Source organism: Oncorhynchus keta, chromosome 35 (genome assembly GCF_023373465.1).
Source record: "Oncorhynchus keta strain PuntledgeMale-10-30-2019 chromosome 35, Oket_V2, whole genome shotgun sequence".
NCBI lineage: Eukaryota > Metazoa > Chordata > Actinopteri > Salmoniformes > Salmonidae > Oncorhynchus > Oncorhynchus keta.
The window spans coordinates 40,432,916-40,447,373 of NC_068455.1; the positions used below are offsets into that span (position 1 = coordinate 40,432,916).

At 43.6% G+C, this 14,458-nt stretch overlaps 2 protein-coding genes across 7 annotated transcripts in view; both read left to right on the forward strand.

The window, feature by feature from the left end:
• mboat2a (membrane bound O-acyltransferase domain containing 2a) overlaps positions 1 to 8,298 on the forward strand; it is an 89,201-nt gene extending 80,903 nt beyond the window's left edge. For all 5 annotated transcript variants that reach the window (XM_035752632.2, XM_035752633.2, XM_035752634.2 and 2 more), the window contains 6 exons: positions 396 to 588; positions 1,125 to 1,228; positions 1,338 to 1,402; positions 1,697 to 1,829; positions 5,075 to 5,226; positions 6,042 to 8,298. In XM_035752632.2, the coding sequence (XP_035608525.1) occupies positions 396 to 588; positions 1,125 to 1,228; positions 1,338 to 1,402; positions 1,697 to 1,829; positions 5,075 to 5,226; positions 6,042 to 6,228 (834 nt within the window). In that variant the 3' untranslated portion in view covers positions 6,229 to 8,298. The remainder of the gene's footprint in view (positions 1 to 395; positions 589 to 1,124; positions 1,229 to 1,337; positions 1,403 to 1,696; positions 1,830 to 5,074; positions 5,227 to 6,041) is intronic.
• kidins220a (kinase D-interacting substrate 220a) overlaps positions 1 to 14,458 on the forward strand; it is a 118,538-nt gene that overhangs the window by 11,241 nt on the left and 92,839 nt on the right. The window contains exon 1 of one of the 2 annotated variants that reach the window (XM_052497038.1): positions 10,828 to 11,162. The exons of the other annotated variant lie outside the window; for it this stretch is intronic. The gene's annotated coding sequence lies outside the window, so the exon portion shown is untranslated. Of the gene's footprint in view, positions 1 to 10,827; positions 11,163 to 14,458 lie in introns of those variants that run through there. 2 annotated transcript variants of the gene reach the window in all.

A 14,458-nucleotide genomic window follows, 5' to 3' on the forward strand; every position in this document is an offset into this window, starting at 1 on the left:
CTTCTCAGACAGCCTCGCTGAAGTGTTGGCGTTTTTCTTTCTTTTTTTTTTACAAGTGAATTTACAGGCTAATCTTGAACAGAGGTGGCAATTCAAGATGGCAAAACACAAAAGCTGCAACACAACATGTCCAATATTTCCTGCTGTTGTACATTATGGGATAGGCATATACCTGTTAAGTTCCTCACCCGCCCGCCCGCCCAAAGCTGATTATTTCAGACATTAACTATTGACATAGTGTTCAAATCCTCAAATTGACTTATAAAAATACCCCCCAAAAATGTTAACCCTAGTTTGCAGGTATAATAGATTTATCTGGTTAAAATGCTTCTTAAGACTGTCATAATCTTGCATGACCTCCGTATGTCTTAAAATCATCCGTTTCGCCTTCACAGAACGACGTGATCTCCAAGCTGTGCACTTGTGCCATCTCCCTGGCCGTCTTCCTGTCCGTGTCGAAGATCTTTCCTGTGGAGCGCTCCATCGACGACAAGTTCATGACCTCTACCCCCTTCATCCTCCAGGTCCTCTACCTGTACCTCTCCATGCTGGCCACCCGGCCCAAGTACTACTTCATTTGGACCCTGTGTGAGTGCACATATATTCACGTGACTAAATGTGAAGTTTAAAAAAATAAAAAAAACGTGTTTTTCTGGGAAGTCATTTGGGATTTGAAGGCTGTTGGGGGATAATTATATGGGTGCTGCTTTATTTAACTAGGTAGGTCAATTAAGAACACATTTTTATTTACAATGATGGCCTGGCCAGAGGCTAAAGGCCTTGTGGTGCAGGGATTAAAAGTGTAAGACAAGATGGACGACAGACATTTTGGGCATTTGAAGGCTGTTGGGGGAGAATTATGTGGGTGCTGGCCACCCCATATTTACAAATCAGGGTGACATTGCCTGGGATAGTGGTCCTTCTAAAGTCACACCAAAAAATTGGGCTACTTTTTTGAGTTGTGTTACACTGCCCTCCTGTGGCAATGTGGAGAACAATACTCCCGAAGAGCCTAGTACAGTCAAACGAAATGGTCTTGACAGTAAGGGATAATGTTATTCTTTGTTGGCCTCTGCCATTCTGCCTGGTAACTTTTCGGTTGTTTTTTTCCCCCCATTGGACAGCTGATGCCATCAACAACGCCGCAGGCTTCGGCTTCAATGGCTACAACAAAGATGGCACACCAAGATGGGACCTGGTATCCAATTTGAGAATACTGGACATTGAGGTAAGCCTTTTAAAAAGATATATTATTCACATTTCACTAGTACTGTAGAGGTAGGCTATTATTCATTATTTAGGCTACATTCACTACTTCAACAACACTCTCTTTCCAGTTTGCCACCAGTTTCAAGATGTTCCTCGACAACTGGAATATCCAGACGGCGCTTTGGCTCAAAAGGTAAAATGCATCATAAACCAGATAACGCTGTACTATCGTACAACAGTAGTCGTGTGTGTGTGTGTGTGTGTGTGTATATATAGTAGATATACCGTCATGTAGATTGTACAATCACAGATGCTGATAAATGCACTGAATCTGCTAGCGTCTGGGCCATTATCTCTACACAGGGTTGGGATGCTAGTGTGCTAATGCTAGATCTGCATCAAGAGCAGTCAGGCTGCTATTTTAGTCTTGCGATTAGCATTAGCGGGGATGCTAATGCTATATCTGTGCCATGTCTGTCTTCAACAGGGTGTGCTATGAGCGCTGTCCCATCAACCCCACAGCGGCCACCTTCCTACTGTCGGCCATGTGGCACGGAGTGTACCCCGGGTACTACCTCACCTTTCTCACGGGCATTGGCATGACCATGGCAGCACGGACAGTGAGTGAACAGCCAACACAGCTGGTGTTACTGACCTGGGGTTGTCTGCACACCTCGACTGCATTACCTCTTTCAGCTGGTATTTTATTAGGATCCCCATTAGCTGTTCCAAAAACAGCAGCTACTCTTCCTGGGGTCCACATGAAACATGACATAATACAGAACATTCATAGACAACAGCTCAAGGACAGAACTACATAGATAAAAATACACATACAAAAGGCACAAGTAACCTACATATCAATACATACACACAAACTATCTAGGTCCAATAGGGGAGAGGCGTTGTGCCTCGAGGTGTTGCTTTATCTGTTTTTTTAAACCAGGTTTGCTGTTTATTTGAGCAATACGAGATGGAAGTTCCATGCAATAATGGCTCTATTTAATACTGTACGCTTTCTTGAATTTGTTCTGGATTTGTGGGCTGTGAAAAGACACCAGGTGGGGTAAGTGTGTGTGTCAGAGCTGTGTGTAAGTTGACTATGCAAACAATTTGTGTCCTGTATAGTAATAATAGCAGAGGTAGTGTCCAGCAGCGATTAGTGTCCGTGATAGTGTCCAGCTGCAGCGATAGTGTCCTGTATAATAATAATAATAGCAGAGGTAAGGCGATAATGTCCTGTACAGTAATAATAGCAGAGGTAGTGTCCAGCTGCAGCGATAGTGTCCTGTATAGTAATAATAGCAGAGGTAAGGCGTGATAGTGTCCATCTGCAGCTTAACTAGGACTTTCCTCTAAGCACTGGACCACACGACTGGACAAGAATCAAGATAAGACAAAACTAGGGCCTGCAGCACTTGCTTTTTGGAGTGTGGTGCCACAATATTGTGATCCCTGCATCCAACTGGTACGTATACAGCTTCAGAACAAGGTTCTACAGTATTAGTAAAAATGTGATCGATACATGTGGTTGATCTTGTTCCTGTGGTGTTTGTAAACACCCTGGTAGGTTGATTAATAACCTGAACCAGATTATAGGTACTGGTTAACCTCTTACCTCCACCTGACACGCAGGCGTCCCATCTAGACATCTGGAAATGCAAATGCGCTACGCTAAATGCTAATAGCACTCGTTAAAACTCCAACGTTCATTAAAATACACATGCAGGGTACTGAATTAAAGCTACACTCGTTGTGAATCCAGCCAACAAGTCAGATTTTTAAAATGCTTTTCGGCGAAAGCATGAGAAGCTATTATCTGATAGCATGCAACACCCTAAAGACCCGCAGGGGACGTAAACAAAATAATTAGCATAGTCGGCGCTACACAAAATGCAGAAATAAAATATAAAACATTCATTACCTTTGACCATCTTCTTTGTTGGCACTCCTAGATGTCCCATAAACATCACTATTGGGTCTTTTTCTTTAGATTAAATCGGTCCATATATAGCCTAAATATCGATCTATGAAGACTGTGTGATCAAGGAAAAAAACAGCGTTTTATAACGCAACGTCATTTTTTTAAATTAAAAAAGTTGACGATAAACTTTCACAAAACACTTGGAAATACTTTTGTAATGCAACTTTAGGTATTAGTAAACGTTAATAATCGATCAAATTGATCATGAGGCGATGTATATTCTATAGCTATAATGTCCGGGTAAATCTCAACCAAAATATCCGGTCAGAGACCGGAAGAAATGGGCTGTCTCTTGTCCGTTTGATCAAGAAACAAATCCTAGGCAAATGACAAGACTGTTGACATCGTGTGGAAGCTGCAGGTATTGCAATCTCGGCTCCAGGTAATGTGGTTTCTATTCAACAATACATTCAAGTGGCGCATTGAAATATTTTCCAGTTTTCAGTGATCAGATTTTCCTGCGCTTTTCGATGAAACGCACGTTCTGTTAGTCACAGCCGTGATTTACCAGTTTTAGAAACGTCTGAGTGTTTTCTATAAACACATACTAATCATATGCATATACTATATTCCTGGCATGAGTAGCAGGGCGCTGAAATGTTGTGCGATCTTTAACAGAATGTTCGAAAAAGTAGGGGGTAGGATCAACAGGTTAAACCCTCGGTGTCATCTCTAGGCGCGAACACGAGTTTTGGGGTATTCGGCAGAATTCCATGGGCTGTCAGTACAACTCAAAACTCCGTTAGCCTTTTGAGCTAAAGCCGAGGTGTTAACTCTGGCAAAACCAGAAATCCTCAGGTTTCACGCAAGGTCACAAAAGCACTTAACTGATGTCCTTTAGCTGGCGTTGCCCCCATCTCATTCCATTTGTCACAGTCACCATTAGCGACAAAACAGACCTTAAATTTGATAAACATGCCACCATTTTACTTGCATTATTATTATTATGTAAAGACAGCAGAGAGGTGACACACGGGGAGACAGAGCCGTGACCCTGTTCTTATTTTAACGGGAGACTATAGAACGACAGACCCTGGGCACTGTCCGCTCGGATCTAAAGCTCATACCCCATGGTACAGTGGTTGTGTGGGTGGGAGTCTGCTTTATGCATGAGCAATATGCCAGCAAGGGTGTGTGTCGCAGTATGATAGAGCCCGAGATCACAGGGTAATGGACGGACGGATCCCCACGGCGACAGTAGGAGAGTCCTAGAGGACAGAAAGAGAACCTCTCCTCAATACGCGGCTCCATTCTCCCTCTCATCACATCTAGGAATAACACTATCACAAGATGTCACGATACACAGAACTAGAGAGGGACTTTTTTTTTTACGGTTCCCCCTCCGAAAGTGGACACTTTGCACTCACCCTCATGGATTAATTGAAGCATTGGATTTGGTGTAAGCATGGGCTGGTATGGGAGTTTTCATGTGTCATGTTTGTTAGACCAGTGCATTCTCGTACAAACCACGGGGGGAGGGGGGGAGTGAATGGTAGCGAAACTCAGCCATGTCCTGAAAAACAATTTCAGAAAGACGAAGCTCTACATTTTGCGATTCCTATCGTTACTCTAAATGCACGACGTGGTTGAGTTATGCACTAATGATGAAGTACATTGCTTCTGTCCATGTAAGGTAAAGAACGGGGTCAGTAAACCTCTTGTTGGGCGTTTTATAATGGCTACGACTTTACAGCCTATTAAGTCTGAAAGCTGATTTAGTTTCTGTGCCTTCACTGATTGGTCTTTTAGTCTCTAACCTCCACATCTTCTCTACAAGTTTTTTAGTTTTTACTTTCTGCATCTTAAAGTCAATGCAACATAATGATGTGAGGCGTTTGCTGTGAGACCGATTCACAATGTATTCATTTGGCTCACTTCCAGCTTAGACACAACATCAAACCGTACTTCCTGGGTTCCACGACACACAAGAGCGTCTACGATGTCATCACGTGGGCAGGGACTCAGGTCGCCATCTGCTACACGGTTGTGCCATTCGTCCTATTGGCCGTTGGGCCGTCACTCAAGTTCTACAGGTGAGTGACATGACTGATTCCACATGCATAATGTAAGAAGTTGTTATATTTAACAATGTAGGCCTAATTTTCAAAACAGTACCTTTTTATTAATACATGTGTAGACGACAAAGGTGAGTTGCACATACTGTGTTGGGTCCTAAGAGTCCTGGGAAGCACCACCAAGTTCAAAACCTCTCCTGATTTTTATGGGACATTTTTACAAATGCCTGTTTAAAAAGGCAGGCCAATAAAACGAGTGAGCACGGCACAGATGGGCACACGGCATTAGGTCTTTCCCCTTTAGTGTCCAACTGTTAACAAGACCAGTTAATGACTAGAAGACGGGGATGATTCACACGGAGAAATAAGAGGGGCTTTATGCATTCAGGGCCCTCCAGTAAAATGGAGGCAAAATATTCTGAGTCATCTGCCAGGTTGAGGAGTGTATAAAACCCAGTCATTAAGCAGGAGAGTTTGGGGACGGCTGGCTGGACGGCTGGCTGCTGAAATGGAAGGAAGGACTGGACCTTGTGTTCCCATAATCACAAATACACTGTGACTAACTGCAGAGATATAAAACTCTGGATTTTCTATCCCTCCAGGATTAGCTTGTTTGGACCCGTAATGAGTCCATATAATTTGTATTCACAATGATATTTTGCACACTCTTCTGGAATCTTTACGCCACATAGAAAACTGTCCCCGGCATGCTCTTTCCCGGGGCTTAGGTCTGGATTTGTGTTTCGTGATGAATGCATTTGTGAAGAGTGCTACACTGAACAGATGACATTGGATTGATTTGATTACTTTACTGATTGATTTTCTCTCACCAGGTCATGGTACTACTGCATACACATAGCATGTCTGCTGCTGGTGTTAGCCCTTCCAGTGAAGCCATGGCACCTCCGCGCCAAGGAGGAGCAACCACAGCAGAACAGCCTACAGGGGGGGTTGACCGGAGACCACAACAGCCACTCCATCACAGACAACAACTGCAACCAGAAACACAAAGCCACATGAGACCCGGGAGGAAGCCCCTCCACCTCACACCTTAGAGCTCAAACAACCGGCACAGAGAGAACCAAACTCTGTGCGAACACTGAGACAAAGTGCAGCGATTCTTTGAGACCACAAAGAACCAAAAAATTGACAGGAACACCGGAATAACAGACAATAACAAACTCCGTTTAACAACAACCCATCAAACCTTCCAGTAGCGAGGAACGACAGCAAACCATGCTTTGGAGAAATTAGAAGAATGGATAGAGACATATCCGAGGGCCACTAAACGGCTAGGATCTAATGAGTGATGCTAAATGACAGAATGCAAAGCTGACTGAAGTTTCCTTACCTCTGTGCATTGTTAACAAGCTAGCGGCTAGGCTTGGTGCAGATTCTGCAGGGTGAGAAAGGTTGTGTGGAGGGGGAGAGCTTGTGGCATTGGGGAAAGGAAGGAGTTGCAGTTGGATCTCGAGTGTAGAGGGCGCTATACAGGCTAGTCAGACATAGGTATCGAGAGGATTTTTGTCAGGGTAGGAAAACGATGTAACCTCTACTAGGAAAAGAGAACTTTTTTGTCAGATGCCAACTTCAAGCAGGCCTTAGGATCCTCTAAACATTGTTTGATTACTGTCACCTTTCTTTTTGTAGCTGCTGCTTTTTTGGAGTGATACTCGTTCTTTACAGAAGATTCATTCACGGTAATTGATTTTAAGGGCTTTTTTGACAGGGGGTTAATTCTGTGTAGCTTCCTTGTTTTCCTACTGTGTCGGATTACAAACTGTAGGTTTCCTCTTGGTTCATATGTCTTGCCTACTTCTGTAACATCAGTTACAAGTTCAGTTCTGTTTAACTGGTTTGAAATCCTCATGTAGGCTTCTAGTTTTACTATGAACTCAAGTGGAAATCTCCATCTAGATTTGTTTTTTGAATCCATCGCCTCAATGAAATTGAACATAACTGTGTTGTTTGACCTCATCACTCGTGGACAGACTGACCAAATGATGCAAGATTTTAGTTCCGGGTTAACCAAGATTATTTGGATATACTGTATGATGTAATGTTTACTATCACAATACAAATGGAGCTGATTTTAGATGAATATGAATGACCTTTAGTAACACAGGTTGGGAAGATATGTAATTGACATTTAGGAAGCCTACTGTATGTAACATTTGTACGTGTGACATCATTGGAAAACAAAACATAACAATTCTTACGCTCCAATCGTGAACCCTAACTTGTATGCTCGCTTGTCTTGTGACCCTCTTTAATAAACAAAACGACTATTTCAAGCCAGATCCCAGACATGAGCCACAACCCAAGAGGTTCCCTCGTTCTAGTAATGTGGAAAACTACTGGTGTACAAGAGTTCTATCAGGTGGGGCGCGTTAATTGTGTTGCAGAGGACACAGCCCATGAGCATAACCTACACGTCCTGATTAATGTTCCACAGTGCCCTGTTTCTGGAGAGGTATGGCACATTCCATCTCATACAGTACAGGCAGGCATAGCCACATCTTTTTGGACCACACACACCATTCATTAGCTGGTAAGAGTTGGATAAGTACTGTAGTACAACCAAGATGGGAGCCAATGAACCAGTTTAGGGGTTTATTTTGTGATGAGTAACAACCATGCAGCAGATTTGAGTTTCCAAATGTAATCTTTCCCTAACGTGCATACTGTACTCCTGCCATAAATGTGTGTGATTTGTAAATGTTCATGTGGTCTATAAGTGTATTTGTAGTCGAGGTATAAATGCCCGAGGGGAAAGGTGTGCCATCTTTACCAGCAAGTTGATAATTGCACTGCATGGCCACCCAAAACTAGCCTGGTGAAACCAGATGTAACACTACGCTCACCATAGCTTGTGTAGTATTCCGTCTGGTTTAACTAAGCTTCCCCAAACTAGCAGATCAATGCTAACTGCTCCATATGTCCAAAGTGCCATGTGTGTGTGAAAGCATAATGGTTATTTTTGTGTCAAGTAAGAAGAAACTTATGGAAAGATTTGTATAATGGTACTTAACTGATTTATGTCAAAGGGAAATTATTTTTTAAATACTAATACAGAGATTTTAAACCAGAGTTCTCCCTCGCCTTCTTTTGCACCTTTGGTAGGCATGTGAAGTACTACACTGCTTAAAAAAAATAAAGGGAACACTAAAATAACACATCCTAGATCTGAATGAATTAAATATTCTTATTAAATACTTTTCTGTACATAGTTGAATGTGCTGAAAAAAATCACAAATTATCAATGGAAATCAAATTTATCAACCCATGGAGGTCTGGATTTGGAGTCACACTCAAAATTAAAGTGGAAAACCACACTACAGGCTGATCCAACATTGTAATGTTTGTAAATCAAGTCAAAATGAGGCTCAGTAGTGTGTATGACCTCCCTACAACACCTGGGCATGCTCCTAATGAGGTGGCGGATGGTCTCCTGAGGGATCTCCTCCCAGACCTGGACTAAAGCATCCGCCAACTCCTGGACAGTCTGTGGTGCAATGTGGCGTTGGTGGATGGAGCGAGACATCATGTCCCAGATGTGTTCAATTGGATCCAGATCTGGGGAACGGGCGGGCCAGTCCATAGCATCAATGCTTTCCTCTTGCAGGAACTGCTGACACACTCCAGCCACATGAGGTCTTGCATTAGGAGGAACCCAGGGCCAACCGCACCAGCATATGGTCTCACAAGGGGTCTGAGGATCTCATCTCGGTAGCTAATGGCAGTCAGGCTACCTCTGGCGAGCACATGGAGGGCTGTGCGGCCCCCCAAAGAAATGCCACCCCACACCATGACTGACCTACCGACAAACCGGTCATGCTGGAGGATGTTGCAGGCAGCAGAACGTTCTCCACGGCGTCTCCAGACTCTGTCACATGCTCAGTGTGAACCTGCTTTCATCTGTGAAGAGCAGAGGGCGCCAGTGGCGAATTTGCCAATCTTGGTGTTCTCTGGCAAATGCCAAACGTCCTGCACGGTGTTGGGCTGTAAGCACAACCCCCACCTGTGGACGTCGGGCCCTCATACCACCCTCATGGAGTCTGTTTCTGACCGTTTGAGCAGACACATGCACATTTGTGACTTGCGGGAGGTCATTTTGCAGGGCTCTGGCAGTGCTCCTCCTTGCACAAAGGCGGATGTAGCGATCCTGCTGCTGGGTTGTTGCCCTCCTACGGCCTCCTCCACGTCTCCTGATGTACTGGCCTGTCTCCTGGTAGCGCCTCCATGCTCTGGACACTACGCTGACAGACAAAGCAAACCTTCTTGCCACAGCTCGCATTGATGTTTCATCCTGAATGAGCTGCACTACCTGAGCCACATGTGTGGGTTGTAGACTCTGTCTCATGCTACCATTAGAGTGAAACCACCGCCAGCATCCAAAAGTGACCAAAACATCAGCTAGGAACTGAGAAGTGGTATGTGGTCACCACCTGCAGAACCACTCCTTTATTGGGGGTGTCTTGCTAATTGCCTATAATTTCCACCTGTTGTCTATTCCATTTGCACAACAGCATGTGAAACTTATTGTCAATCAGTGTTACTTCCTAAGTGGACAGTTTGATTTCACAGAAGTGTGATTGACTTGGAGTTACATTGTGTTGTTTAAGTGTTCCCTTTATTTTTTTGAGCAGTGAATATGGGGAAGAAGCCAAGAAAGGCATGGGGAGTGAGGATAGAAATATTTCATCCATGTGGGATTATTGGAAGGGGTTTGTTTTAGGGTGCATCCTAATAGTCTAACATGGATTACTTTCCTTGTCTCCTTCCTTTCATCCTCACTAGTTTGGAACTATAGGACCTGTGAAAGCACTATGGTAGATGCCCTAGCTACCATGGCTGCCGGCCAAGCTTCCACTAATTGAGATCTTTCAAATTGGTATAGATGGAGGAAAGGAGATGAAGCCACTTTGGACTATTGAGATGCACGCTAAATACTGTGTGTCCGACTCTGGCCCTGTAGCTCACTGGAAAGGGCGCTTGGCAAAACGAGCTAGTTAACGAGCGTAAAGTCACTGGCCTGGACCTAATCAAAAGCAGAGTGGAAATGAAAAGGCTTGCTTTGTTTCAAATCCGGGTCTATGAGATCCCTCTCATTTCCTAACCTGAAACAAAACAAGGATCCTCTGCTGTGTGCGTGTGAGAGGTTCTGTGTAGCTGTCGCTCAAACCATCTCTTTGTTAAACTTGGAAGCATTTGTTTTAGTCATGTCTATGGTGAAATGCAGACTTGGGGAAAAACATGTAAGACAACACATCCCTCCATCTACCATCAATGCCCCACATGACTGCTAATAATCCTAATGTATCCCTCGTCAATCAAGGTGGCTCTGAATGCTATATCAGTTCTGGATCATATTTGTATTAGCGATCATTACTCAGTAGGTTGTATAATGCGAATTATACTTGTTCCCAAAAAAATCCAGACACTGAGATATGTTGTTGACAACTGAATAGTATTAGCATTTTACTTACAAATTTAAAATTTCCAGTTTGAGCTATAATTCTTCAAATGTATTGTATTGGTAAATGGATCTTTCGAATTACTGACCTAGTTTAAAACCAGGTGATTACATTTCTAGGTCACTTTCAGTGGTTCATAGTAAGGCTATAAAACCTAGCTGTGGATACAATCCACGATGAAAGATGATCTTGCACTGTTAATGTAGGCATATCAATAAACCAGATTACATGACAGGCCAGTGTTGAACAACACATTTCTAGCCTCGAACAATGATAAATCTATTTGAAAACTGCCAGGAACGGTGCAGCTGTTTAAACTTTTTTCGCAACCTTTTCTCCACGTTACGCCCTCGCAACACTAAGTACAAGCGTGTTGTGGTTTCATAGCAGTGAAGAAACTAAACGTTGGAACATTTAAAAAAGGAAACGGGGTAACCCGGTTCGAACGAGAGGACGTGGTGTTTGTTTATCGTAAAGGTAAGATGCAAACTGGGTTTTTGTGATTAGAAATCGTGTTACCTAACTAGCCTCTGTATTTGATGTGGCATCGGGATTCGCCTTCAAAATAAGTCACCCATTAACTTGCAAACGGATTTTAAAAAACAAATTGGAATTATGACACACTTGTTCTAAACAAGTTTGCAATGTTATAGACATTCAGCCTACTCGGGAACACAAAATGAAGAGTTTACACATGTTCGCGTTGTAGCTCTTATTGTAGTACTTAAAACTATGGACAATCACCTCACTATTCAACCTATTGTACTTGAACATTCATATTAGGCAAAACTAGGCAAATTGTATATTACCCCCATTTCATGGACTCAAGATCAATGGGTATCAGCTTACTTTCAATTTCATGGACCCAATATCCGTAGGTAAGGTTGAGCGTTCAGCCCGTTCTCTTATTGAGGTGGAGTTTGAGGTTTGATTCCTGGTCGCGGGATTTGGTAGCAACAACAGTGAGTCAGTCGATTCTTGTAAAAGTGTAAATTCTGAAAACGCTTACCTATACAACTGCGGTTTTTCCGCGGGGTGCTGAAATTCATTTTTTTTTGTTAAAAGGATACAACCTCCCAAGTAGTTCTCGTTTGTGTTGCACAAATCCGCACGCATGTGCCAATTGAATCTCAGTTTACGTAGTACGACCGACACACGAGGAAGAAGTCAGTGGTTTTATTTGATAAATTTAAAGTATGAATTTTCAGGACCGCAGTTGTAAAGGGCAAACCGGTAAGGTAGGCGTTTTCAGAATTGACTGAAGGTGACTGTTGTTGCTAGCAAATCCCGCGACCGGTTATCCAAACTCAACTATATATATACAAAAGGAGAGGAGTTGAGCGTTACTCAACTATAGGCAAGGCTGTACATTTCAAGATGAATGTTAAATACACACAATAGGCTGAACAGTTAGGTGATTTCCAACAGTTGAAGTCCCGCAATAAGAGAGACGATAATGTTTAACCTGTGGGTGACGCTGAGTAGGCCGGACCCAAGATCCAGAGGTAAGGCTGTACAATGACAATGTTATCTGTCTAATAAATCCACCGTGCGATTTCAACTCACTATACTTTATATGTGTCAAATTAACGGCATTCTGTTGAATTTATACAACATTTCAAACTTGTTTAACATTAACTAGTCCAATTGGCATGATTCCATTATTTGTATCAGTTCCAATGGGGGACTTTTATTTTGAACGCTAACCACTGATTCCACTATTGCCTATGCCGTATATTTATTTATATGTACATATTCTTATTCATTCCTTTACACTTGTGTGTATAAGGTAGCTGTTGTGAAATTGTTAGATATTACTGCATGGTCGGAACTAGAAGCATTTCGCTACACTCGCATTAACATCTGCTAACCATGTGTATGTGACCAATACGATTTGATCCTCACACTGATCTTGTTCACGACACAGTGGTCAGTATTTGGCACTTCTTCCGCGCTTGTAAAGGTGTCCGCATGCTTCCCAGTCGAAACAGTTCGTGCATATATTATGTTTGTGGACTTCGTTGAGGGTTCTGGAGACATTACATTACATTTAAGTCATTTAGCAGACGCTCGGAGCCGAAGTCGACTGATCATTTTCCAACAATGGATGTTTTTTTATTTATCCATTATTTTACCAGATAAGTTGACTGAGAACACGTTCTCATTTACAGCAACGATGTGGGGAATAGTTACAGGGGAGAGGAATGAGCCAATTTTAATCTTGTGATTATTAGGTGACCATGATGGTTTGAGGGCCAGATTGGGAATTTAGCCAGGACACTGGGGTTAACACCCCTATGATAAGTTACATTTACATTTAAGTCATTTAGCAGACGCTCTTATCCAGAGCGACTTACAAATTGATGCATTCACCTTATGACATCCAGTGGAACAGCCACTTTACAATAGTGCATCTAAATATTTTAAGGGGGGGGGGGGGTGAGAAGGATTACTTTATCCTATCCTAGGTATTCCTTAAAGAGGTGGGGTTTCAGGTGTCTCCGGAAGGTGGTGATTGACTCCGCTGTCCTGGCGTCGTGAGGGAGTTTGTTCCACCATTGGGGGGCCAGAGCAGCGAACAGTTTTGACTGGGCTGAGTGGGAACTGTACTTCCTCAGTGGTAAGTGAGTAAGTGCCATGGGATCTTTAATGACCTCAGAGAGTCAGGAAACCTGTTTTAAAGTCCCATCCGAAAGATGGCACCCCACACAGGGCAGTGTTCCCAATCACTGCCCTGGGGGATTGGGATATTTTTTAGACCAGAGGAAAGAGTGCCTCCTACTGGCCCGCCAACACCACTTCCAGCAGCATCTGGTCTCCCATCCAGGGACTGACCAGGACCAGCCCTGCTTAGCTTCAGAAGCAAGTGGCACCACCACCAAGCAAGTGGCACCACCACCAAGCAAGTGGCACCACCACCAAGCAAGTGGCACCACCACCAAGCAAGTGGCACTATGAAGACTAAGGAGCTCTCCAAACAGGTCAGGGACAAAGTTGTGGAGAAGTACAGATCAGGGTTGGGTTATACAAAATATCCAAAACTTGAACATCCCACAGAGCACATTAGGGCCTAATTAATTAATTGCAATTGACTGTATGAACTGTAATTCAGTAACATCTTTTAAATTGTTGCGTTTATATTTTTGGACCATTGGCTTCCCTGAAAACAGGTACTGACAGGAGGTGTGACGAGGACGCTGATCCAGTGGACCTGGTGCCAGTAAGGATAGTCGTCACGGAGGCGATAAGACCGTCCAGGATAGAGAAATCCTTCGACTTCACTGCCTTTTCAATGGTAAGGTCCCTTGCACCATAGGGACACTTGACCTCCACCACTGCCGTGGTGCCCACCAGACCATCCGGTGAGGCACCCAGGATACCAGACCCCGTGACCCAAAGCCCTGACTCCTGCATCTCCATCCCTGTAGCCATTTTGAATGCCTTGATGTCCTCCTCTTTGTTAATTGTGCTCCACTTTACAGACAACACCCCATCCAATGACTGTGATCTGAGGACCCTTTTTTGATAGCAGCGAGGGAGTAACGTGCTTGGCCCTAACTGCTGCGCCAAATGTCTGGCCGTCAACCTCCCTCTCCTTATGATGTGCCAGTTGGGGTTGGTGCACTGTCCCAACTGTTGCCTGCCGTATAGCATCCTGCTGCTCCACCGACAGCGCCATGCATGCTCCAGGTGCCTTAAAAAAAAAAAAAAGTTTGGTACAGACATGCCATTCCACTGAACCTGCCCCAGTGATGGTTCCCTAGCCACTGAAG